The sequence below is a fragment of the Tachysurus vachellii genome, chromosome 24, assembly GCF_030014155.1.
Source record: "Tachysurus vachellii isolate PV-2020 chromosome 24, HZAU_Pvac_v1, whole genome shotgun sequence".
Lineage (NCBI taxonomy): Eukaryota > Metazoa > Chordata > Actinopteri > Siluriformes > Bagridae > Tachysurus > Tachysurus vachellii.
This window is the reverse complement of record NC_083483.1, coordinates 16,538,134-16,562,107: the sequence shown is the minus strand read 5'-3', so window position 1 is coordinate 16,562,107 and position 23,974 is coordinate 16,538,134. Positions and strand designations below refer to the sequence as shown.

General features: G+C 39.9%; 2 protein-coding genes across 3 annotated transcripts; one reads left to right on the top strand and one right to left on the bottom strand.

The window, feature by feature from the left end:
• The first annotated feature begins 756 nt into the window (after positions 1 to 756).
• On the top strand, positions 757 to 16,581 carry LOC132839337 (adhesion G protein-coupled receptor E5). Of its 2 annotated transcripts, XM_060860262.1 has the most exons (18): positions 757 to 1,235; positions 7,502 to 7,585; positions 8,208 to 8,345; positions 9,067 to 9,201; positions 9,836 to 9,967; positions 11,072 to 11,203; positions 11,345 to 11,382; positions 11,479 to 11,580; positions 12,308 to 12,461; positions 12,615 to 12,731; positions 12,853 to 13,049; positions 13,193 to 13,369; positions 13,442 to 13,636; positions 13,721 to 13,938; positions 14,063 to 14,221; positions 14,324 to 14,495; positions 14,890 to 14,985; positions 15,116 to 16,581. In XM_060860262.1, exons 1-18 carry the CDS (start codon positions 1,205 to 1,207, stop codon positions 15,158 to 15,160), a joined length of 2,322 nt encoding a protein of 773 aa, XP_060716245.1. In that variant the 5' UTR covers positions 757 to 1,204; the 3' UTR covers positions 15,161 to 16,581. The 2 variants fall into 2 exon arrangements, with proteins under 2 accessions (XP_060716245.1, XP_060716246.1); XM_060860263.1 differs by lacking the exon at positions 9,836 to 9,967.
• A 390-nt stretch (positions 16,582 to 16,971) lies between these two features.
• Positions 16,972 to 20,163, bottom strand: LOC132839622 (E3 ubiquitin-protein ligase TRIM35-like). The gene is made up of 6 exons (XM_060860695.1): positions 19,745 to 20,163; positions 19,531 to 19,626; positions 19,220 to 19,450; positions 19,107 to 19,129; positions 18,635 to 18,759; positions 16,972 to 17,838 (listed from the first exon to the last, which is right to left on the bottom strand). Exons 1-6 carry the CDS (start codon positions 20,144 to 20,146, stop codon positions 17,672 to 17,674), a joined length of 1,044 nt encoding a protein of 347 aa, XP_060716678.1. The 5' UTR covers positions 20,147 to 20,163; the 3' UTR covers positions 16,972 to 17,671.
• Positions 20,164 to 23,974: the final 3,811 nt, after the last annotated feature.

Here is a 23,974-nt window from a genome sequence, read left to right as displayed (position 1 = left end):
GTATGGGCTTGCACTTTACACTTGCTCAGGCCACGCCTCCTTCTCTGAGTCTGTGGTGGTGGTAGCACACGACTAACCAGCCTGTTGGACGACTGACCGGCCTGCCGCTGCTGGAGCCTGAGGAAAACCCTGAAACCTCTGCTGAACAGTTGCATAAATAAGATTCAAGAAATAAAGAGCATTTGTGAAATGCTGTACATGTAGATTGACAGGTACAGAAGCCACACCCCCTCCACCTACTCTGACAGGCAGATGGTCCCATTTGAGATGTGGTTCCCTTCTGAACCAGTCTGGTTCCTCTTAAGGTTTCATCCTCATCATCTTAGGAAGTTCTCGTCTGGTTTGCTCACGAGGGATGAATATAAATGTACATTTTTGTGTGTGTGTCTGTGTGTGTTTGTGTGTGTGGGTGTTTGTGTGTGTGTTTGTGTGTGTCTGTGTGTGGGTGTTTGTGTGTGTCTGTGTGTGTCTGTGTGTGTGTTTGTGTGTGTGTGTGTGTGAGTGTGTGTGTGTAAATTAGCTTTGGGTTCAAAAGTAGTTGAGACCAATTTTCTCTTTAGCTGAAGAGTGAGAACAGCGGCTGTTAGCCCCTTCCTTCTCTCTCTCTCTCTCTCTCTCTCTCTCGCTCTCTCTCTCTCGCTCTCTCTCTCTCTCTCTCTCTCTCTCTCTCTCTCTCTCTCTCTCTCTCACACACACACACACACACACACACTCTTCTCCTCCCTTTTCTCCCTCCCTCTCTGATCCCTGGCCCTTTAGCATTCAGACACACACACATGCTGTGGCTCGGAGGGAAATACGCATGGGAATGACTGACACAAACAGACGGGTGGAATTTCTCGTAGACGAAAGATAAAGAAAAACCAAGAAGAACTTTTGTGGACAAAAAAACAGAGAGACTATTTAAAAGAAATAAAGAAGGTGAAGAAAAGGGCAGCAGCAGAAAGGAGGTGTAACCGAGGAACCCTGTGAAAAGAGGAGCTAAAAAGAGTGTGTGAGAAAGAGTGTGAGAGAGAGAGTGTGTGTGTGTGTGAGAGAGAGAGAGAGAGAGAGAGAGAGAAGGAGGAGGGGAAGAAAAGTAAATAGTCTGAATGCACTGAAGGCTTTTGGACGCATTGAGACAGAAAGTGAAAAAGGGGGTTTTCACACTCAGCTTTCTGGAAATCAGGTCCTCAGATAAACGAAAGCAGAGACGGATCTTGATATGGAACCTAAATGTACTTTGCTGCTTTTAGGTGAGTAACGAACGGAACCATTCAAAATTAATTAAAAGTGTGTGTGTGTATGTGTGTGTGTGTGTGTGTGTGTGTGTATGTGTGTGTGTTTATTGTTTTATGGGGACCTGGATCCTTTCTATAGACTAGGTCTCTAAACACAAACACATCCACGTGACTGAGCTCTAATTATTTTAATGTGCCAGTAATTTGTGTTTTATTTATGGAGCCTTTTGTTGATGATTTATTAAGTTTTTATTACCGTTTGTGTGTTTTATTTATTGGAGTCTTTGTGTTTTATTTATAGTTTGTATAAAGTGTTTTATTATTCCACTAGAACAAGGAATTAAACTACACAAGACAGATTATTCCACAGTGTTCAGGATGACTAGTGAGGCTCAGCTTAAAAATGGGACCTGCTGTATAGAGAGCTTGTTTTACTTATTCGAGCAGTTGATAAATCACAGCAGCAAAGTCCTGATTATTTCTCCAGGACGATAAAATTACTGTGAGGCAGCAGGATGAACGCTATCGAGATATCAACGCTGTAGCGATCAGCACCAAAAAGGCAAGGCAGGGATGTGTTAGGGTCAAACAGAGTTTAGTGTCGGACTGAAGACTGAATGGAGCTAAAAAATATTACATTAAAACTGATTTACCTCAGAATAAATGTACCAAAGCTCAGTCTCTGTTCACCGTGTCTCTTTATCTGACTTAAAGAGGACTAGAAGAAGCCGTGTGGTGTTTCAGTGTTAATACTGAAGACACTTAATACATTCTGATATTACTGTATTTTGGAGAACATTTGGTACATCACTGTGTGTAACGACAATGGATGCTGTGTCTGAGTGTTAATGTGGACATTTGTTGCTGTGTCTCTGTGTTAATGAGGACATTTGTTGCTGTGTCTGTGTGTTAATAAGGACATATTTTACTATGTCTCTGTTAATGAGGACATATGTTACTGTGTCTGTGTTAATAAGGACATATTTTACTGTGTCTCTGTGTAAATGAGGACATATTTTACTGTCTCTCTGTGTTAATAAGGACATTTATTGCCATGTCCCTGTGTAAATGAGGACATATTTCACTGTGTCTCTGTGTTAATGAGGACATATTTTACTATGTCTCTGTGTTAATGAGGACATATGTTACTGTGTCTGTGTGTTAATGAGGACATATTTTACTATGTCTCTGTTAATGAGGACATATGTTACTGTGTCTGTGTGTTAATAAGGACATATTTTACTATGTCTCTGTTAATGAGGACATATGTTACTGTATCTCTGTGTTAATGACATATTTTACTACGTCTCTGTGTTAATGAGGACATATGTTACTGTGTCTTTGTGTTAACAAGGACATTTGCTCCGTCACTGTGTACATGGGGACAGTTAGTTCTTGTTTCTGCTTTAGACTGAACTACAGATACAGAACTTTAACTGTGTCTGTACGTAACAAGGACTCGATTGTCTAACACTGTCTAGGATTCCTCTGGGACATGTGTGTGTTTCTAATCAGCTCATTCTGGGGACTCGTTTCCGACATTCTGGGGTTAAAAATGAAAGGCACTGAAGTGTAGAGAAAGACAGTATAATTGGACACTAGCTTACACACTAATGACAAACACTCATAACACACATTTTTGAAAAGTTTTAGTCCATAAGTAAAAGTTCTCAGAAGTCACTTTGTCATGACACTGTGTTTACAAGGACACACACGGGCTCCACCAGAATATTTTTGTGTTTGGGTTTTGTTCTCGAGAAGACAGTGAGGTGTGTGAAATAAAGATTTCATTGGAGTGCAGAAGGAATATTGCAGTCACATACTCACACACACACACACACACACACACACACACACACACACACACCCTGTTTTACTTCCTGTGAGCTGTTGAATTCGATGAGTTGCCTGCAAGCTCAGGCCTGAAAGATAAGCTTTATAAACAAAGGGACAATGAATGGTTTGTAATAATGGATTGTATGGATCTGTGAGTGTGAGTGTGTGTGTGTGTGTGTGTGCGTGTGCGTGTGCGAGTGTGTGTTTGTGTGTGAGTGTGAGTGTGTGTGTGTGTGTGTGTGTGTGTGTGTGTGTGTGAGTGTTCCTTAAGCTTGTAAGGAAATTTGTATAGTCCATTAAATGTATCTATTTATTGTAAGGGAATGAGGTAGAGATCAGGATAAACTTTTTCTAAAAGTTTTTCAGGCAGAAAACTCACTATACACAATGGGTTTCTGTCACATGTTTATAATGTGTGTGTGTGTGTGCGTGTGTGTGAGAGAGTGTGAGTGTGTGTGAGTGAGTGTGTGTGTGTGTGTGAGTGTGTGTGAGTGAGTGTGTGTCTGATAGAGAGAGAGAGTGAAAGAGCAAGAGATTGTTTTATTTGTTTATTTATAAGCTTTATAAACAATTAGACATTAATTTAGAATTGAATTATGTCTCGCTAACGCTAACGCTAGCTAAATTACAAGCTAGGTTTGAGCTAAAAGTTAGCTGAAATGAACAGAATGGCACTGCGAGGCCCTGAACACTTTTCTGTGTTCAGAACGTTGTATAATCGTTCATTTTAAAACCTTACAGCCTGATGAGTTTTCTTCAAATTTACACCTATATATAACTATATATCGTCACCAGACTCCTGTTAAAAGACTCGCATTATTGTTTCTTGCAGTTCGAGGAACAGGTTACAGAGTCGACAGAATCTTAAACACGTCTAAATCCAGTAACAATTCAGATCGAAAAACCACAGAGGCAGACACGTGTACACTTTACCATCGCTAAGCCACGAACCGTTCGTCAAATTAATTATGTTATGATGGCCGAGCGTGGTCCAGAGACGCCATCGACATCACGCGAATTTGTGTCCATCAGTGACATCATCGGTACACTCTCATTCCCATATAAGGAGCCGGAGAGGAAAAGGACGAGGGGTTTCCCCTGAGCTCAGGAGATCCTCGTGTTTGTCCATATGATAACAGGAAATAAGACCGACAGCTGATCATTTATCGTCATTCTGTAGTGATTACACAACGTTGAAGTGACTTCTTCTTTCTCATTTACCTCAAAGTGCACTAACATTTTATTAGATACGAGGTATTAGATATTAGATATGACTGTGTGTGTTGTTTTGGTGTTAATCTGAGAAGTTATTGGTTACAGTTGCTGAGTAAAGTTTCTTTTAGTGTCTTGGAGAGAGAAAGTGTAGGTGAAGTTCTAAACAGATCTGAGGGGGATTAGTGTTGGCTTCCTGTGGTTAAGGTGCAGTTACTGTAGGTGTCAGGTGTTGAGTAAGAGTTAGAGGGGATGTGTACCGGCCAGATCTGTCTTTAACACACACACACACACACACACACACACACACACACACACACACACACACACACACACTGCTGTGACATGCCCATTCTAAATCTATCCCTTTAATCCAGTTCAGATGGTTCTGTGAGAATCTGTGACGCAGTAAATCTTTTAGAAGAATTTTTGGGGGAAAAACTGTGTTACGGAGCAGCAGACAGTTTTGTTGCTACATCGATGGATTTCACAATAACTCGACAGCGACCACAGAGTTTCTTAAGCTTACCTTAATCTTACACACACACACACACATGCACACACGCACACATGCACACACACACGCACACACACGCACACATGCACACACACACACACACACACACACACACACACACACGCACACACGCACACATGCACACGCACACACACGCACACATGCACACACACACACACACGCACACATACACACACGCACACACACATGCACACACACACACACGCACACATACACGCAGGCACGCACACATGCACACACACACACACGCACACATACACACACGCACACATGCACACACACACGCACACACACACACGCACACACACATGCACACACACACACGCACACATACATGCAGGCACACACACGCACACACACGCAGGCACACACAGACACGCACACACACACATACACACACGCACATGCACACACACGCACGCATGCACACACAGGCACACATACACACATGCACACACACACATGCACACACACACACACGCAGGCACACACACACGCACACACACACACGCAGGCACACACAGACACGCACACACACACGCACACACACACACGATATTTTACAAAACAACACTTTTTTTAGCAGCACTTTTTGTTCAGTTTTTCTAATCACCTCATTAACATAACTTTAATATAGATAAAGTTAGGGTTTTAAAGTGTGTGTGTGTGTGTGTGTGTGTGTGTGTGTGTGTGTGTGTGTGTGTGTGTGTGTGTGCGTGTGTGTGTGTGTGTTCCTGAGCACTACAATATACACAGAATCAGAAATGTCTTTTATTTAAAAATTATTGCAGTTATTTAATTGTGTTGTGACGTCGTAGTTTCAGGTTTTGACATCAAAGTTTATTTATTTTCTTCCTTAAACATCACATAACCAGAGACACAGATACACACACTGCATCACTGACAGGAAACAAGATTGTATAATGCTCAATTTAAAAAAAAAATACTGTATATATATATATATTATTATAGATTATGGTAAAATGTTAAAGGTCAAAGGTCAGACTGGAGTTAGGGCACATACTTCCCAATTCTTGTCCCATAATTCATCATTTCGTTAATGAAGCTTGGTTGCATTTTCCTATTGTGTGCATGTATGTAAAACAGCATTGTCATGATCATGATGGTTAAAAATACTCATGTGGGAAGATGTCCAGCTTTGCCTACATAAGGAAGTGAAAAGAATAGACAGAGAAGAGAAGGGACAGAACGAGACACGTCCACACAAAGACGTTTAGACATCAGGACAGAAAACAGGAAGTGAATCAGCACATCTATTATTAATATTAATATTATTATTATTATTATGAACCTATTTACTGATTCTGTATCCATATAGTATATAATACACAGTTGATTCTAAGACTAACAGAATAAAGCTACTCGCATATTAACGCCTGATTCAAATAATTAACGGCACTTTTCCTGAAATTCCACTTTTTCCGCAAAAAATGTGTCTCAATTTTCACGTGTCTCAGAGGAAACACTTCAGCTCGCTCACTGCATTAGTTTCTCTGATGATATCCATAAACCACCTAAACTAGGACAGATCCTGCTGTCTGTCATGTGAGTAGCTAGTGTTCAGCCTACAGCTGACGATTTGCATAACGAGGTACCAAAAGTAACAAAACCACTTTATTAATTTACATAAAGCTTTAAAAAAAAAGTAAAGGAAAAATCTATCTTTTATTCAACACATTTTAAACACCTACATAGGCTACTTATCATGATGGCTAGCTATTAGCATTCATCATGCTAGCTAACGTTTGCGAGATTATCAACAAAGCTGTTGATAGTTAGTTAGTTAGTCGTAGCTAGTCATAAGTTCTGTCAGTTGCTTGGTGAAAAAAGAACGTATAATCATCTGGATTTATCATCAGAAGCTAAAAGCAGTGTATGATTTTATCAGTGACATCTGGGTAGAGTTTAGCTAGATCGGATGTACGTGTAATTGTCTGGAACATTCTAACCTCATGTTTGCATCATGGAGTGAAAATGTATAAGATGCTCTTTGTGGCTTCACTTCCTCTTTCTGTTGCTTTGTTGTGAGGCGAGAAACGCAAACACTGTTAGTATGTGTGTGGGTAGGTGACAGTGTGTGTGAGTGTGTGTGTGTGTGTGTGTTGCCAGAGAGTCTGCAGAACGTGTGAGTGAGAAGTGAGACATTTGGAAAGTTCAGAAGAGAAGTGCACTGTGGTTTCTGTCATTTCATAGAATTGTTAACATTAAACTGGTATTTAGGACAGTGTGTACACTTTAGAATGTGTGTGTGTACGTGTGTATGTGTGCGTGTGTGTGTGTGTGTGTCCCAGCTTGATGCGAGAACCACAATCCCACAAAAGATGAAAATAACTTCAGGTGCCTCGGTATATGGAGTATCTGTAATGGGTTTGTCACATTTTAGCTTTAATAACAAAGGAAGGTCCATTCAGCCGTCCAGAAGATCTGCCTGTCCAGAGATACATACATGCATATTTATACCTGTGTGTGTGTGTGTGTGTGTGTGTGTGTGTGTGTGTGTGTGTGTGGCATCTTGCAGGCTCCCTGAACCCATCTGTACAATCGATTTATTGTGTCTTTATCGTTGCCACATCTAATTTGACCTCTTTCCCTCCTGCATATGTGGCAAATAAAGCTTTGAATCCCACAAGAAACAAACTGAGATTTAAACAAGTTACTGGTTGCTTTCTTTCAGGCCTCCTGCAGGTGGCGGTGTTGTCTGAAGTCCCTGAATCCGGGTGTATTTATGGTTATCAGATGTTAAAGGGACAGTGTATAGGTGAGACCCTTTAAATCAATTCTCTCATATACTCTCGCTTTATTAGGTACGTCTGCTCCTTCAGCTCGGGGCATAAAATCATGCAGATCAAGAGCTTCAGTTAGAGCTTCAGATCAAGAGCTTCAGTTAGAGCTTCAGATCTAGAGCTTCAGTTAGAGCTTCAGATCTAGAGCTTCAGTTAATGTTCAGAACAAATCATATCTTTTTAGTTTAGTCTGTTGAGTTTTTTACTGTTTAGATGTCATTATGTGCTGAAGATCCCTTTCTATGTATTCGTTCCAGGCAACGTCTTTGATTTCCTAGTTGGAAATTAAAAAAAAAAGCTTTAAAGCGTTAAATGAAGAATTTGTTTGTTTTACTTCCTTAAAATAGAAATGAATGAATGATTTAAGCCACACCTGAGAAACATTACTGTACATTAGATATGTGACGTTTCTTTGTCCTGTAAGCTTTACATCTGACCGTGTGCTGTGCTCAGACCTGTGGGCAGTAAGATTACGTAATACCTCACCTGATTATCAATATCTAATGTCCACTAAATAGAAATCTGTTCTCACCTTTCATCTGACTGTCTTACTGTTCCTGCTGGTATTCATTCATTCATTTCTTCTTTCTTTCTCAGATGAAGATGAGTGTGAAGATAACCCATGTGGCAACCACTCGATCTGTTTTAACACAAACGGGAGTTATTACTGTGACTGTGAGACAGGGTTTATGTCCAAAACCAAAAACTTCACCGCCACCACTGGGCAATGTCAAGGTGAGACATTTCACACTTCCTCCTACACCGAGGTTAAAAGATCATTTCTGAATCACTCACTAATTACACTATAATTACACACATACACTTATTCTTCTCTTATAAATTCTATTTTTAGGTTTTTAGGTTTTATTTCTAAATCTGTCATTCACTCGTGCTGTAACATTTTAATTACTCATTTCACTCATTCATCTTCTACCGCTTATCCGAACTACCTCGGGTCACGGGGAGCCTGTGCCTATCTCAGGCGTCATCGGGCATCAAGGCAGGATACACCCGGATGGAGTTCCCGAGGCGGGAATCGAACCCCCAACCCTGGAGGTGTGAGGCGAACGTGCTAACCACTAAGCCACCGTGACCCCCCACATTTTAATTAGAATTCTAATATTTATCCCAGAGCACTGTTGAGATCTGGATTCTGATTGGTCAGAAAGTGTTGATTAATTCTCTGAAACAGCAGCTCTCACATTAAAGCAGCTGCAAATCACAGGTTCACGTTACTTTCTATTCCAATACATTATTGTTTCTATAGTAACAGCTCATTGACAGGGACTCTGACATGTCTGGAAGTTTCCGGTGTCAATAAAAATGAAAAATATAGAAACATCGAATAATTAATGATTCATCATCATTCAGTCATCAATGTGACGTGTTAGCTGTGTGTTTAGTCACTACACCGCCCTCTATACTGATTTATTCCCTCTCTTCTTTTACCCCTCAGACATAAACGAGTGCACGGTGAACATAAACAGATGCCCTGAGAATTCAGAATGTAAAAACACCATCGGTTCTTTCCAGTGTGTGTGTTTACCTGGGTTTCAGGATAAAAAAGTAGGATCTTCGTACACATGTGCAGGTGAGGAAACTGTCCTAAATCTATATAACCAAACATTATTAAAGCTTTTCTTCTTTGTTGCTGTCGATTTACATGGTCATCACATGAAGTAACACAAACCATTACCTTTTATTTATTTATTTATTTATTTATTACATAATATCAGCATATTTTATTTCATCATTGTTTTATACCTCAAAATAAATTTGGACAATAATAATAAGATTCATACAAAAGAAACATTCACATTTTGCTTTATTTCTGTTTGTCCTAAAATGAATATCAGCAAACGTATTAATAAAATTCAGTTTGTCTTGCAGTTTGTGTTTAAATGTAAATCCTTGTTTAAAATTCACTCACTAAATAACTTTAATTCTGACTTCATGAACTAATAAGACGTGTTTGCTCACAACAGCTTCTGCCTATTTATAACATACAGCTTCAACACTAACACAAGAATCCAATCATGAACTAATAAGCACATAGTGTGTGTGTGTGTGTGTGTGTGTGTGTGTGTGTGTGTTTCACTTTTGTTTGCATGTTCGTGCATGTGGATGAGTGCACACAAGTGTGTGTGTTTTTCTACAGTGTGTGTGTGTGTGTGTGTGTGTGATTGTTTGTATGTGCTTATGCTTTTTGTGTATATCACCTGCAGACATTGATGAGTGTGTGTCAATGCCCACTGCGTGTGGACAGCATGGTGTGTGCAGAAACACACTCGGCACATTCACCTGCTCATGTCCAACGGGGTTCCGTAACCAAGGCAACAGCCACACCCCTTGTGAAGGTGAGGCCGTTAGGATCACTCACTGTCAGACAACACTAAATTTGCTTTCATGCTCAGCCATGCTAATCACTGTACACTAACTGACACACACACAAGTCACGACCTGACCACTCAAGACCTGAGGCCTGTGATCCTGTGAATGAGATGAAGACTGTGTTCTGGATGATCCAGACCTAGAATCTTGTAACGCAGGCGTTCGAACCGCTAAAGCTCAAAACAAGTTAAAAGCACTGAGATCCCCAAACAACTCTCTGAATACTGAGACCTGAACAAAGACTAGGACCAATTTTAACCACTTACTGTATAAGAGGACTCTTGGCAATAGAAGCACCATCTCTGAATACTGAGACCCAAGTGGAATCTCTGAGCACAAGAACCAGACAAGAACCGTGAAGATAAGATCTACCTAAGACCAATAATTTGAGTACTGAGACCCGGCCCAAGGCACTAAGCACTGAGATCCACTCAAACTCTTGAGAATAATGACCCAGTCCCATATTGAACTGTGAACAATGAGACCTAAACTGAGACCAAGGCACTGAGTACTGAATCCTGAACAAAGGCCAGGACACTGAACACTATGTTCCAATGAATTTTAGCACTGAGACCCAGAACAAGGTTAAGAGTCTGAGCGATGACACCTAAGCATTAAGACTTGAAGCCAAACTCTGAAAACTGAGATACTTTCCTGTGCCAAGGCTTTGTGCAGACCAAGACCCAGACCAAGAGGTTAAGCACTGATATCCACACCCAGATCAAGACATACTTTTATCTAGAAAAAACTCTGTGTTCCCAGAAACAGACCTTGAAGACCACTGAGAAGAACTACTGAGATGATAGATCAAGAGCAATACACTGAGAATGAAACCCAGTCCCTGACGAAGATCCTTAGAAATCAGTACCAAGAGAAATCCATCAAGTCAAGAAGAGCCAGACTGTGAACTCTAAAGCTGGTCCAAGAATCACAGACACACACACACACACACACACACACACACACACACACACACACACACACACCGATCTTCGCATTCCCTTTAATTGCACATTTTCACCATGCAAAAATGCAGCAGTATAATCTCACAGACTGCTTTTTTGTCTTAGACATTGATGAATGTGATGGGGAGGAACATGTGTGTGGTAAAGATGGCTCATGCTCCAACAGTGAAGGGAGTTACTATTGCCAGTGTAGCCCTGGTTACAGTAACTATGGAAACAATCAGACTAAATGCACAGGTGAGAGACGGTATCACTCATACAGTAGAAACATTCCAAGCTATACCTCACTTTCTGCATTTGGTAAAGTCATCTAATGACGTGTTATTTTGTGTGTGTGTGTGTGTGTGTATGTGTGTGTGTGTGTGTGTGTGTGTGTAGAGTTGAACTGTAACAGACTCAACACCACATCTGAAAAGGTAAACATAAAAACCTGTCTACAAATTGCACAATAATCGATAAATAATACGAACAAAACTGTTCAAATTTGTTGTAATTTATTTTCTTTTTGGCAGGCTGTAGCCATGATGGGCGGTTTATTGGATCTGTTCAGGACCAGTTGTGAGTCATTAAGTGGTTCATCAAGGGAACAGCGTACAGGAGAAACATTACTGGAGGTACACACACACACTTGTCAAACAGTAATCCATTATTTTATTTGTTACGATTCAATATGTATATGATTCAGTAGAGGAACGTTACATTGCAGAAGGCCATCATCACATCATCACATGTCATCCTCACAGTCTAAACTGTATGTCAGCAGATACCATCGTCCACAACGGTTTAGAAGTTAGCTGCCAATAGAGCGTTCGCTCTGAGAGACATCACGTCTTTAGTGATCCAAACCCATGTGTGAATTTATTAGATAGTCCAAACCCAACTTTGGTGTCACCAGAGGTCCTTATCTCAGACGTCACATTCACTTGTGTCTCATTTGTGAAATCATTAGAAGTTTCAAACCCACATTGATATCATTAGTTGCTCCATTCATTGTTAGTTGTTAGGGAAGTGTCACACATGACATCATTAGAAGGTACAAACTCTTGTGTTACATCATGAGAAGGTGCAAATCCAGCTATGATGATATACCAAGGGTTCAGGTCCTAAACCTGCAAAACAGATCATCAGGTGGTCCAACATCATTACATCAGCAGAAGGTCCAAACCTGATGTCATTAGATGCCAAAGCAGATTTTGATGTCATTAAACACTCATAATAAACTCATCAAAACTCATAATAAATGGTCCAAACTAACAAGTTGTGTTACTATAGATTACATTCCCAACATGCGTACACACACACACACACACACACACAAAATGACCATGTGTGTTTCCTCAGAACCTGCTGAATGTGACGGGTGGCATGTTATCAGGTGGGAACTTAAACTCCAGCACATCATTCAGTGTGTTTTTTGGAGCAGTGGAAAACACAATGAGGCTCATCGCACCACAGCTCAACAAAAAGACAACCAGAATGGACAATGAGGACACTGGTATACACACACACACACACACACACACACACACACACACACGCAATATAAATATGATGTTCTCCGGCTCTGGCCTCCATCATCAGCTCAGCGACTTCAACTGTCAGAAATGATGCACTTCAAGAGTAAACCATGTTCTGCTGATGTTTATAGAGGCGTGGCTAACAGTCAGGAAGGATCAGGTCCCGCCCACTGGACAGGTCACACTGAACACGGACAATGTACAGCTCAACACGAGCTGGGAAACAGCAGTGGGAGCTAATTACCCAGGTATACACACACACTCACACACACACACACACACACACACACACACACACACACACACACACACACACACAAACACACACACATTGTTATTATAACCTTTGTAATACATTTTTTTATACAGGTTTTGCTTTTGTGGCATTGGTCGGTTATAAAACTCTAAATTCCACCAATGTGTCACCTCCGATCAACACGGACACAGACTCATCACACCAGAACACCACCTACCTACTCAACTCTCAAGTGGTGACGGCGCTCGTCAGTAACACGGACACACACTCTCTGCCCGAGCCCGTCACACTCACCTTTAGACACAAGAATGTAAAGGAAAACACTGCACTGTATATATTACACTCCTATTAAGGAATCATGTGTTAAAAATACCTTTAAATACTTTCCTAACAAGGTAACTCGTTAGTCCATTATTTAGTAACTCGTTTCTCCATTATTTCTCTTTGCTGTAGGAGAGAGAAGTGTCCAAGGGCCTGAACTACAGCTGTGTGTATTGGGCCGAGGCCCAGGGTGGAGGGGCATGGTCAGGGCAGGGATGTGTGAAGGCTGTGTTTAACTCCACCCATGCTGTGTGCTCCTGGAAGCACCTGAGCAGCTTTGCTGTACTAATGGCCCTCTACCCCATTGAGGTAAGAACAGATTTTATTGGATCAGAACTCAATGTAGAACTTTGTCAATAATTAATGTCTCTCTCTTTATAGGATACCTTTGAGTTGGTGTGGATCACACGGGTCGGTCTCACCCTCTCCATCATCTGTTTATTCTTGTGTATCCTGACATTCTGGTTCTGTCGCACCATCCGGGGAACTCGCACAACGATACACCTCCACCTGTGTGTGTGCCTCTTCATTGCCAATATCATCTTTCTCTTCTTCATATCCAACACTCAGAACAAGGTTTGTGGATGTACTTGTGTATAATAACCGTAAGCTGAAGCATCCAAGAAGTCTTTAATGATTGTTTCTGTTTCTCTCGTGAAGGCTGGTTGTGCTTCGGTGGCAGCGCTCCTCCACTTCTTCTACCTCGCTGCATTCTCCTTTATGCTGCTGGAGGGAGTACAGCTCTACCGCATGGTAGTTCTGGTTTTCCACACCACGCTCCACCAACTTTACCTGTACTCTGTAGGATATGGAGTTCCTCTCGCCATTGTCATCATCTCTGCCATCGCCTTCCCCTCTGGATACGGCACCAGGCGCCAGTGAGTGTATTTGTGTGTGTGAGAGGCCACAGACAGATGGATATAAATGTGAAGATTACAAAATGTGTAGGAAAAAAGGTAAGTTTATTTTGCTTTATTTAATAGTGTGTATGTGTGTGTGCAGCTGCTGGCTCTCTCTGGACCAGAACTTCATCTGGAGTTTCTTTGCACCAGTCTGCATCATCATCTTCCTTAACAGTTTCTTCTTTGTCATCACCGTCTGGAAACTGGTCGAAAAATTCTCTAGCCTCAACCCAGACCTCTCCAAACTAAAAAGACTCAGGTGTGTGTATGAGTGTGTATGAGTGTGTATGAGTGTGATCTCTAATATAATAGATTTGTATAGTTCTTTCTCTCACTTCCCTCTCTGTTCTTTTATTTGTAGGGGCTTCGTGCTGACGGCTGTAGCTCAGCTGTGTGTGTTGGGTGGTATGTGGGTTTTTGGTTGCTTCCTCTTTCAGGATGAGGGGACGCTGGTGATTGCGTACCTCTTCACTCTGTGTAACAGCCTGCAGGGGGTGCTCATCTTCATCATGCACTGCCTCATGAGCAAACTGGTGAGGCACCACAATGACACTGACTAAATGATTCTACACCTACACCACATTTAAACTTAACATCAGTAACCCCATCCTCATTAACACTAACCTCGACCTCAGTAACCTCATCCATGGGAACCCTAACTTTAACACTAGCAACACTAACTGTATCCTCACTAATCCAACCTCAGAACCTTAATCTCAGTGACCCATTTCTCATCCTCAGGGTGGTGGTGTGGATGAGGTACAGTACGCTCTAACCACCACCTTAGCGATTATACCCAACTCGTAACAAATGTTACCCCAGTAACACTAACCTCAACCTCAATATCACTAGCCTCAGCTTCACTAACATCAACCTCAAAATCAATAACCACAAGCTCAGGAACTATTTCTTTGTGCTTCCTGCCAGGTAAGAGAGGAATACAAGAAACTTTTTGGCAGAATGTGCACATCAGAGAAGAAGAGATATTCCGAATTCAGCAGCAATCAGTCCAGTAACAGTCAGGTATGTTGTGTTGTGTGTGCAAAATATTCCATGAGCTTCTCAGTGGTATTTTCTACTTCACATTATAGTCAATATTAAAGCAATTTCCTTTCTAGCCACAATAAACTTTTAAACTTTGACCTTTTTTCAGCGGCCTCTACGGAGCACTCCAAGCACAGGAGAATCACAGATATGAAGCCAGACAGCATTACAAGTTGCGTTTGACTTTTCAACCGCAGGAGGACTTACAGACAGTAGAAAGATAGATAAGAGCGACGCACCTTTTTCAGGCTAATGGGCACAGACACAGAAAAACAACTCATTCAGCCGACGGGAACTGAGCTACAAATGCTTATTTCTTCCATCCAGCTAATTGCAATAAAACAGAACGTATTTATGCTAAATCTTCCATCCAGCAAATTGCAATAGCTACTAGCTTTACATGCAAGTGAACAAACGAGAGACTCTTAAAGTAAACATTCTCAACTGAGGAAAAAATATTAAATCATGACCATAATAAGGCAGACGTAAGCTTTGTAAGAATGACCTCTTAGCTCCGAGTCAATAAGGATGTTGGGAATGAACTATTTATGCAATATCATTGCTAACAAATCTGTGATTCACTTCTCGCTTATCCGCGGTTTAAACAACAAAAGGTACTTTATAGTGAACAACAAAACTCCAACAGCATCAAGTTTTTAACTGCTTAATAAACATATGTATTTATTTAAAAAAGTATAAGTAAAAATATTGAAATTCTACCATCACACATGAACCTAGTTTGCTAGCGAGCTAAGAGCTAAAAGCACAATGAGGACTTGAGCCTGTGCTTTTCTGTTCCAAACACTGTTGGGAATGTTTATATGTCATGTTATTATTAAACCTGCATCTTCCAATGTTTTTAACTGTTATGCTTACAAATTTAAAACGCAAGTCCGTTCCTTATGAGCACAAACCAGATTAGATCTTCTTAAATGGTTTCTTTAGCATAAATAGTATTTTTATGTAGTGTCAGAGGTGCAGTAGGGTTCAACTGGAGTCAGCATCATGGCTTAGGTGTGGAGATGAAAACAAACATCTGTGTGCATCAGTAGTGTCATACAGTATGATGATGGAATCGAATACGCCGTAGTAAATAAACCGAATGCCACGTGTGCAGGATATTACTTTTTTTGTTCTCTGTGAGGATTTTGTTCTTTTTAAAATATGAAGTTGAATTAAATCGATAACTTTTTGATGATGATTAAAATAGAGACGGTTCTTGATCGTGGACTCTGACATTTGGACCCTGCTGTATGCACAAAGAAACTGATTTTTTTTAAATCAGCGAGCACTTTTATTCCTATGTCTTAAGCTTTGTTTATGGTTTCACATCTTATGAATGTGTAATTTACTTTATAGTTCATTTTTCTTAAAAAATAAATAAATAAAAAAAAGTTTTGTATCTTTTGATTTGTTTTTAGATTTTAGGTATTTTTGTACTTGTTTTTCCTGCTTTGTTGCACCATTGTGTAAAAAATGTTTTGATGTTGCACTCAGAAATAAGCTCAGGGTGACACAAACCCCTGATTTGGTACTGATTCATTCTCCAGGCTTAATAAAACACATGTTAATGCACTTTTATTGTCACGTGTATGTTTTTCTCATTAAGGTGGTTAACATAATCCTACTTGTAAAAATGAAATGGTCGCTTTTGGGTGTGTTTGTGTGTTTCAACCACTTGAGGAGACTAAAGCGGGTGTCAGAGCAGTAAACCATTCCAAGCAGGATGGAAAAGAAACATTCATTAATAGCATTTCTCAAGGATTCTTAGTTCTAATACCACTACCTTTAGTCTGAATGACTGCACCATCTGTTTTATTTCAGTTTCAGTTTCAATAATAATTTACAAAACATTTATAATTAGTTATTCTTTAAACCAGCTTTTTTATTTAGTCTTTCTTGAGAAAATGAAGACGTATAAAAGTAGTGAAGACGTATACAACAGTTATACGACAGATGGTTAGACATTGCAGTGGAGTTAACATGAAGGATTGATGCTTTGGAAGCTGAAGCATTTGAGCGGATGATTAGGGAAGAAACCTAAACAGACTAAAGAATTAAAGTGCCATGGCATCGCTCTCTTTAGGAAGATAAAGCTAGGATTAAATCACGTTAATTATAAATATTAATATGTAATGCCTAAGAAGTAAATAAAGGCTAATAAATAATAAATTATAAGGCTGCCACCAATCTATTGTGTACTAAAACAATTCTCTAATGATAAACTGATAGGATGCACCAACAACTAATAATGTTCTGTTTTTATAACAAACCAAAGGCTAATTATGATATGAAGAAATATCTAGAATTGGTTATGTGTGTATTAGAGTATTAGGACTGACTGTGGAAGTCATAGCTTGACTGATTACAGATTGTAAAAAGCGCTATACAAATAAACTTGAATTGAATTGATTACACCAACCTTTATGACGGTAACATTTTCATTGGGTTTTTGCTCAGTGGCAAAAAGCAAGGGTACATTTTCTCAATAGATCCCAATATATATGTGTATGATTTCATTGTGACAAGATCACTGAAAACCACCTGTTGTTTGTCCATGTCCAGTAAAACACACACTTTTTTAAGCTTGGGTGCTGTTAAGGTCTAAGAACATGTACGGTTAATATGTTTTTCAGCTTCAGTAACAACTCCCAGAGCCCAATGATCACAGGCTTCCTTGATTTCCAAACCTGTAGATCCTCTTGAGCCCAGAATTCTGCAGAAGCATATTTCCGGAGAGTTCAGAAGCTGGTACTGAAGTTGTAATGCTCGTCAAATATGAAGATACAGTAAGGACAGGTGTTTTAGTGTTTGGGTCCTGAATTACTGGATCTAAAAAAAGAAACAAACAAAAAAAAAAACAAATAGAAGGAGCTTGTGATATAATTTTCAATGTATAATATCTCATTTATATAAATTATTGGCACAAATGTAAAGGCTACATTACATATAGTGTGTTTGTTCTGTCCATATGTGTCTGAGCAAAGATTAGCACATGTTCCACGATTTTAATTCCAATGAGACTTATACAGTACAAGAAATGTGAACTTTCCGGCCTTAAACATTCCGAAAGAGGCTCGTCCACCCCAAAGACTGGACGAGAGGAGCAATATAATTCAGGCAATCCAGTGTAATGAAGAATGTTCAGTGCTCTATAATGGAGAAAACAAAACAACCACTCTATAGGATGATGTACCAACAACGAATAAGCGACCCCTCAAGACTAGAATTAGCAGTGTATCTTCAGCTGAAGGACAAAGGACACAAATTTGAAGAGGTACACATCTTGGACAGATGGTTTAAAGTGGGGGTGAAGGTGGTCATGTGTGTCCAGGTAGAAAATCCTTCTCTCACCAGAGGTGGAGCTCTTAGGCACAACCTGTCTCCCATTTTCCCTGCTCTATTTTACATCCCAAAGAAGATCAAGACCTCTTCACAGGTCCACCAGGAAAGCCACACCTAAGGACTTCGCTCCAACATTTACATTCTCTAATTGTTACACCTAATACTTCAACACACCCTCTCCCTTCTCTCCTTTCTCAGAAAACTCTCCCTTATTCATAAAGACTCATTAGAGTATTAGGACTGACTGTGGAAGTCATAGCATGACTGATTACAGATTGTTTACCTTTAATGAAAGGACCGATGTGCTTCATCTTCTCACACACTTCAAATCGCAGATTCCCGATGTGTTTAGCCTCGTCGATCGTAACACATGAGTCAAGCTTTGGTTCTGGTAGTGTGTGCTTAAGTCTGAAACACACACACACACACACACACACACACACACACACACACACACACACACAAAACACACACACAAACCGGACACAGGTCCATATAAGACTTGCAAATTATCAACATTGTACAACCTTTATAAAATCTGCTATTCTAACTAGTTATGCTGAATTAGTAAGTAATAGAGCTGGAGCAAAATAAACCCAAACACTATTTAGACGTGTCATAGTGTATGGAGTAGAACAGAAAGTGGATATTATTGTATTGGATATTAATGTTACAAAATTGAAGAAATTGACACGATCATGGACACTGAGCTCTTTTCCCAGCCAGCGCTGATGTGTGAGAATCATGACGTTTACCTCTCCTCTGTTTCTCTAAAGTTCTGGAAATAAAAGAAAAGAAAACAGACTTTATTGGATAACCTTTTCTTTACAAGAAGAGCGTGTGTGAAAACATCAGATAAATTGCGTACGTGTAAGAAAAGACTCTCGTCCCGATTTAGGTCGTCATTAGTATTTTGGATTAGTTGAGATAAAACAGTTTTCTGTCTGTCGACTTCTGCAATCTTCTCCATAATCATCTTTTTCTTCCTCTTCTGTTCGTCTCTCAGTGCAGATATTCGAGCCTCTTCTTCATTTATGAGGAACTGATTAAGCATTTTAAACTCCTTCGTTATCTGCGTCTCAGTCTGCTGGCCCTGAGACTGGGAAAGAGGACAAGTCTCCATATTTTTCCCTGCAGTGCCATAATTTCCGTATATTTTATAACAGAAATATTAAATACCTGGAGTTTGTTGGCTGTTATGGAAAAGGTGAAGTTTTTGGAATCTAGAGTTTTCAGCTTGTTCTCAAGCTCCTTTAAAGGATTCTGAAGTTTATTCTGAAAAGAAGATGTTCCTTTACACTTGGTATAAAATATTTCTATGTTCTTCTGAATATCAGGAAAAAATCATACTAAAAATGTTTCCTACTAAAAGCTATCTATGTTTCTACATTACCTTGTGGTCCTCAGCTGCTTTTTTGATGGCACAAAAGTTGTGGTCTTGATGTTCCCGAGACACACATTTCATACACACCAGCTTCTGGTCATCTGTGCAGAAGAGCTCATGCTTCAAACCATGGACCACACAGAGCAAACCTTCATATTTGGTTGAAATCCTGCGTCTCTTCTCCTCCACAAAAGACTCACACACACTCTTAAGAGACAGATTCTTCAGTGGAGACCGATTTGAAACAGATCTGCAGATCGGACATTCTTTCACCACCTTCACACGCCAGTGTAGCTCAACACAATGCTTACAGAAACTGTGACTACAGTGCAGAACCACTGGATCCTTAAAGATGCCAAAACAAATAGAGCATTTCAGGTTTTCTTCCAGGTCGGTGCGAGGTGAAGCCATGACGGCTTCTTCGGCTTCTAAAGGATATGTTTGTATTTTTCTCTCTGCTATAAGCTTTGCTTTGAAAGAGATGAAACTGAATGCTGTTGGGATTTGTATTTGCTTTGCAAATGGTTTAGAGAGAACCTAAAAAATGAGTTTCACTTTCAGGCTACAGAAATCACACAGCAAGCTGTTCGATGTACTAAACACCACATCACATGTCGCCAGCGTACACAAAGAGTTCAGACACAAAACACTCAGATTGTTCCACAACCCTGTGCAGCATTGTTCACTCCTCCATCCTGTAATCTTTCACCTGTAATTAACTTGTAACCTGCATTTTGAATGGTGGTATTAATAGTCATTTATTTAGCAGTTTGGATTTTACATCTAACTAATTAATCAGTACAAATTATTTTTACGAGCTTTATTATTTTTTATAATAAAGCTCGGGGCGTGGGGCACGGGGGCTTAGTGGTTAGCACGTTCGCCTCACACCTCCAGGGTTGGGGGTTCGATTCCCACCTCCACCTTGTGTGTGTGGAGTTTGCATGTTCTCCCCGTGCCTCAGGGGTTTCCTCCGGGTACTCCGGTTTCCTCCCCCGGTCCAAAGACATGCATGGTAGGTTGACTGGCATCTCTGGAAAATTGTCTGTAGTGTGTGATTGTGTGAGTGAATGAGAGTGTGTGTGTGTGCCCTGTGATGGGTTGGCACTCCGACCAGGGTGTATCCTGCCTTGATGCCCGATGACGCCTGAGGCTCCCCGTGACCCGAGGTAGTTCGGATAAGCGGTAGAAGATGAATGAGTGAATGAATGATATTACTGTAAAGTGGTGAGCATCCATTTTACTTTATTATTACAATGTTCCACTTTAAACGTACTGTAGAATCTAAATAAACCCGATCACAGTCTGATAATCACATCTAATCAAACGTAAAAGCATCAAATAAACCATGACTATAAATATGTAAACTTTGATTTTTAATGTTTGGAGCCTCTTCTCTTCTAGTATTAAAAGTTTAGGTTAGACTTTATTAAACTCACTACTGTACATGCAATAAATGAAACAACAAAATAATTATTTTATTATTGAATTTAACAATTTTCCAGGATCAGGGAAAAAATGTTATTAGTCAGTTATGGAGTTTTTATTACTTTAAATACTCCTCCTAGGGACTTTGTTAAATTGATACCTGGTTTACATGAGGTTAAGATCTCCATGATGATAAATGCAAAGAACATATCGTCGCTGTCAGGCGGAATCCTCGTATTTCCAAAACCGTTATTTTTCAGGACATTAAGAAAACTCCGTACCTTATCTGCAGTGCACAGGGTTTAGTCCGCGTTGCAGTGGATTGTCTTGCGCTAAATTCCTGTCCTCAGACGAGCACCAGAACTAGCGGGGGTCAAGATTTTTTTTTCTTTGAGCCCAGTGTTTTGAAGACATTTACCTCAGAAGACGTGTTGATTCGTTGCGACTCTTCTTGAGGAGAAATATGACGTGAAGCTCTCCCACGGAGTGAGGAAGAGGTGGACAGTTGAAGTGTCCAATGGAGTTATGAGATTTGCGCTCAAGCTATTTTCAAGACTTTAGATCGATTAATAACTTGTAAAAATAACAGACCCACGTGGGAACTGACCAATAGCATCGATATGTGAAAAAATATGAAATTGACCAAATTTGAACATACGAGGTTTCCGCCTGACAGCGACAATATTGAGCTCTTAATATAGAAATTACAAAAAATAACAATGTGATTATACACAAACACTCAACGTGTAGCATTCACTGTATACTGTATACAATCCAGCCTGAAATTGTTCATGAAATTGTTGCCAAATGCACTAATTAAACTTGTAGATCATCCGGAAGTGTTGTCAGATTTCACTGTACCTCATATAATCTGACTTAAAGTTCACATGACATGAAGGATCAGCGATGTGGCGAAATTGTTGAGGATGTGGTGCCTGGGATGAGAAATTGCTTCTTGCAGACATACATATATTTATTATATTTAGTATAGTAATATAGAGCCAACTACATAAATGTGGGAGTTCACTGATTCCTGTGAGAATCCTGAGACATCTACAGATCTACCGGCTTCAGTTGGACTCTGTGATACTTTTATATTTGTAACCACACCATCTAGTGTCACCCAGATGAGGATGAGGTTCCCCTTTGAGTCTGGTTCCTCTCAAGGTTTCTTCCTTTACCAATCTAAGGGAGTTTTTCCTTGCCACTGCTGCCTGAGCCTCCTCAGACTTGCTCATTGGGGACAAATACATATACACACATACATACATACATACATACATACATACACACTGTGAACTATATATATCTTGAATTTTTATTATATTAATTCTCTATATTACTCCTTATGTTTATCTTTTGTTCTATGTTTATGTTCTGTAAAGCTGCTTTGTGACAATGTCCATTGTAAAAAGCGCTATACAAATAAACTTGAATTGAATTGAATTGATTCCACCAAATCCTGCAGTGGTGCTGATTTAATTACGAAATTTGTTATATTTTAATTTTAAGTGATTGAGTACATTATAAAATTTATAAGCGAGTGGTTTATCAGTATGAGTGTGTGCATCACCTCATTAACAGAATTCATTCTGGTGGAAGGAAAAAATCGCACACAGGCAGGAAAATAATTATATATTTGTAGCTCAAAAGGAGGAAGTGGGTGTTTATGACTTCGAGATGAAGATTTAAATGATAACATCTCAGAGACAGACGCAAATCTGCACAGTGAGGAGTTAGAAAATTCATTCATTCATTCATCTTCTACCGCTTAACCGAACTACCTCGGGTCACGGGGAGCCTGTGCCTATCTCAGGCGTCATCGGGCATCAAGGCAGGATACACCCTGGACAGAGTGCCAACCCATCACAGGGCACACACACACACACACTCTCATTCACTCACACAATCACACACTACGGACAATTTTCCAAAGATGCCAATCAACCTACCATGCATGTCTTTGGACCGGGGGAGGAAACCGGAGTACCCGGAGGAAACCCCCGAGGCACGGGGAGAACATGCAAACTCCACACACACAAGGCGGAGGCGGGAATCGAATCATTTATTTATTTTTAATCTTTAACAAATTTGGCAATTATTAAACTACTTGTTTATATATATATATATATATATATATATATATATATATATAGTACATATATATATATATATATAGTACATATATATAGTATATATAGTACAAATATTACACATGACAAATACTAGTCATTTTTGCTGATTTGCACTATTATGATGTTTGTATTTGCCTTTAGTGAGGACTTCAGTCACCACAACAATGACTGCCTACACAGGCGGAGGAATCAACCTGAAGTGCAGGTATAAAGATGAGCACAAAGGCAAAATAAAATCCTCCTGTAAGATGGGAACACAGCAGGGGTGTCTCTCTGGGTTTAATAAAAACAGAAGTACACAAGGAATGGACTCATAAGAACAGGTTCTCAGTTCAGGACCATAGACATGATGGATTCTTCAGTGTGTTGATCAGAGAGCTGAACATACGGATGTGCTGTTGACAGCTCTGGTCAAATGACCGTCTACACTGTAATAAGGCTGGATGTCACAGAAGGTAAGATATCTTAATGCGTTTTAGTAGGAAATAACATACAGTATATGGGATATTGCACTCAATACCTCAATACCTCATCCTAAATGTTAATCTTTAGAAATATTGTATCTGACTCTGTTCTATCAGAGACAGCAGTCAGTTTATCAGCAGTTTGTATAATAAGCAGTAGCTCTTCTGTGAAATCAGACTAGACAGACTAGCCTTCACTCCACACACACACA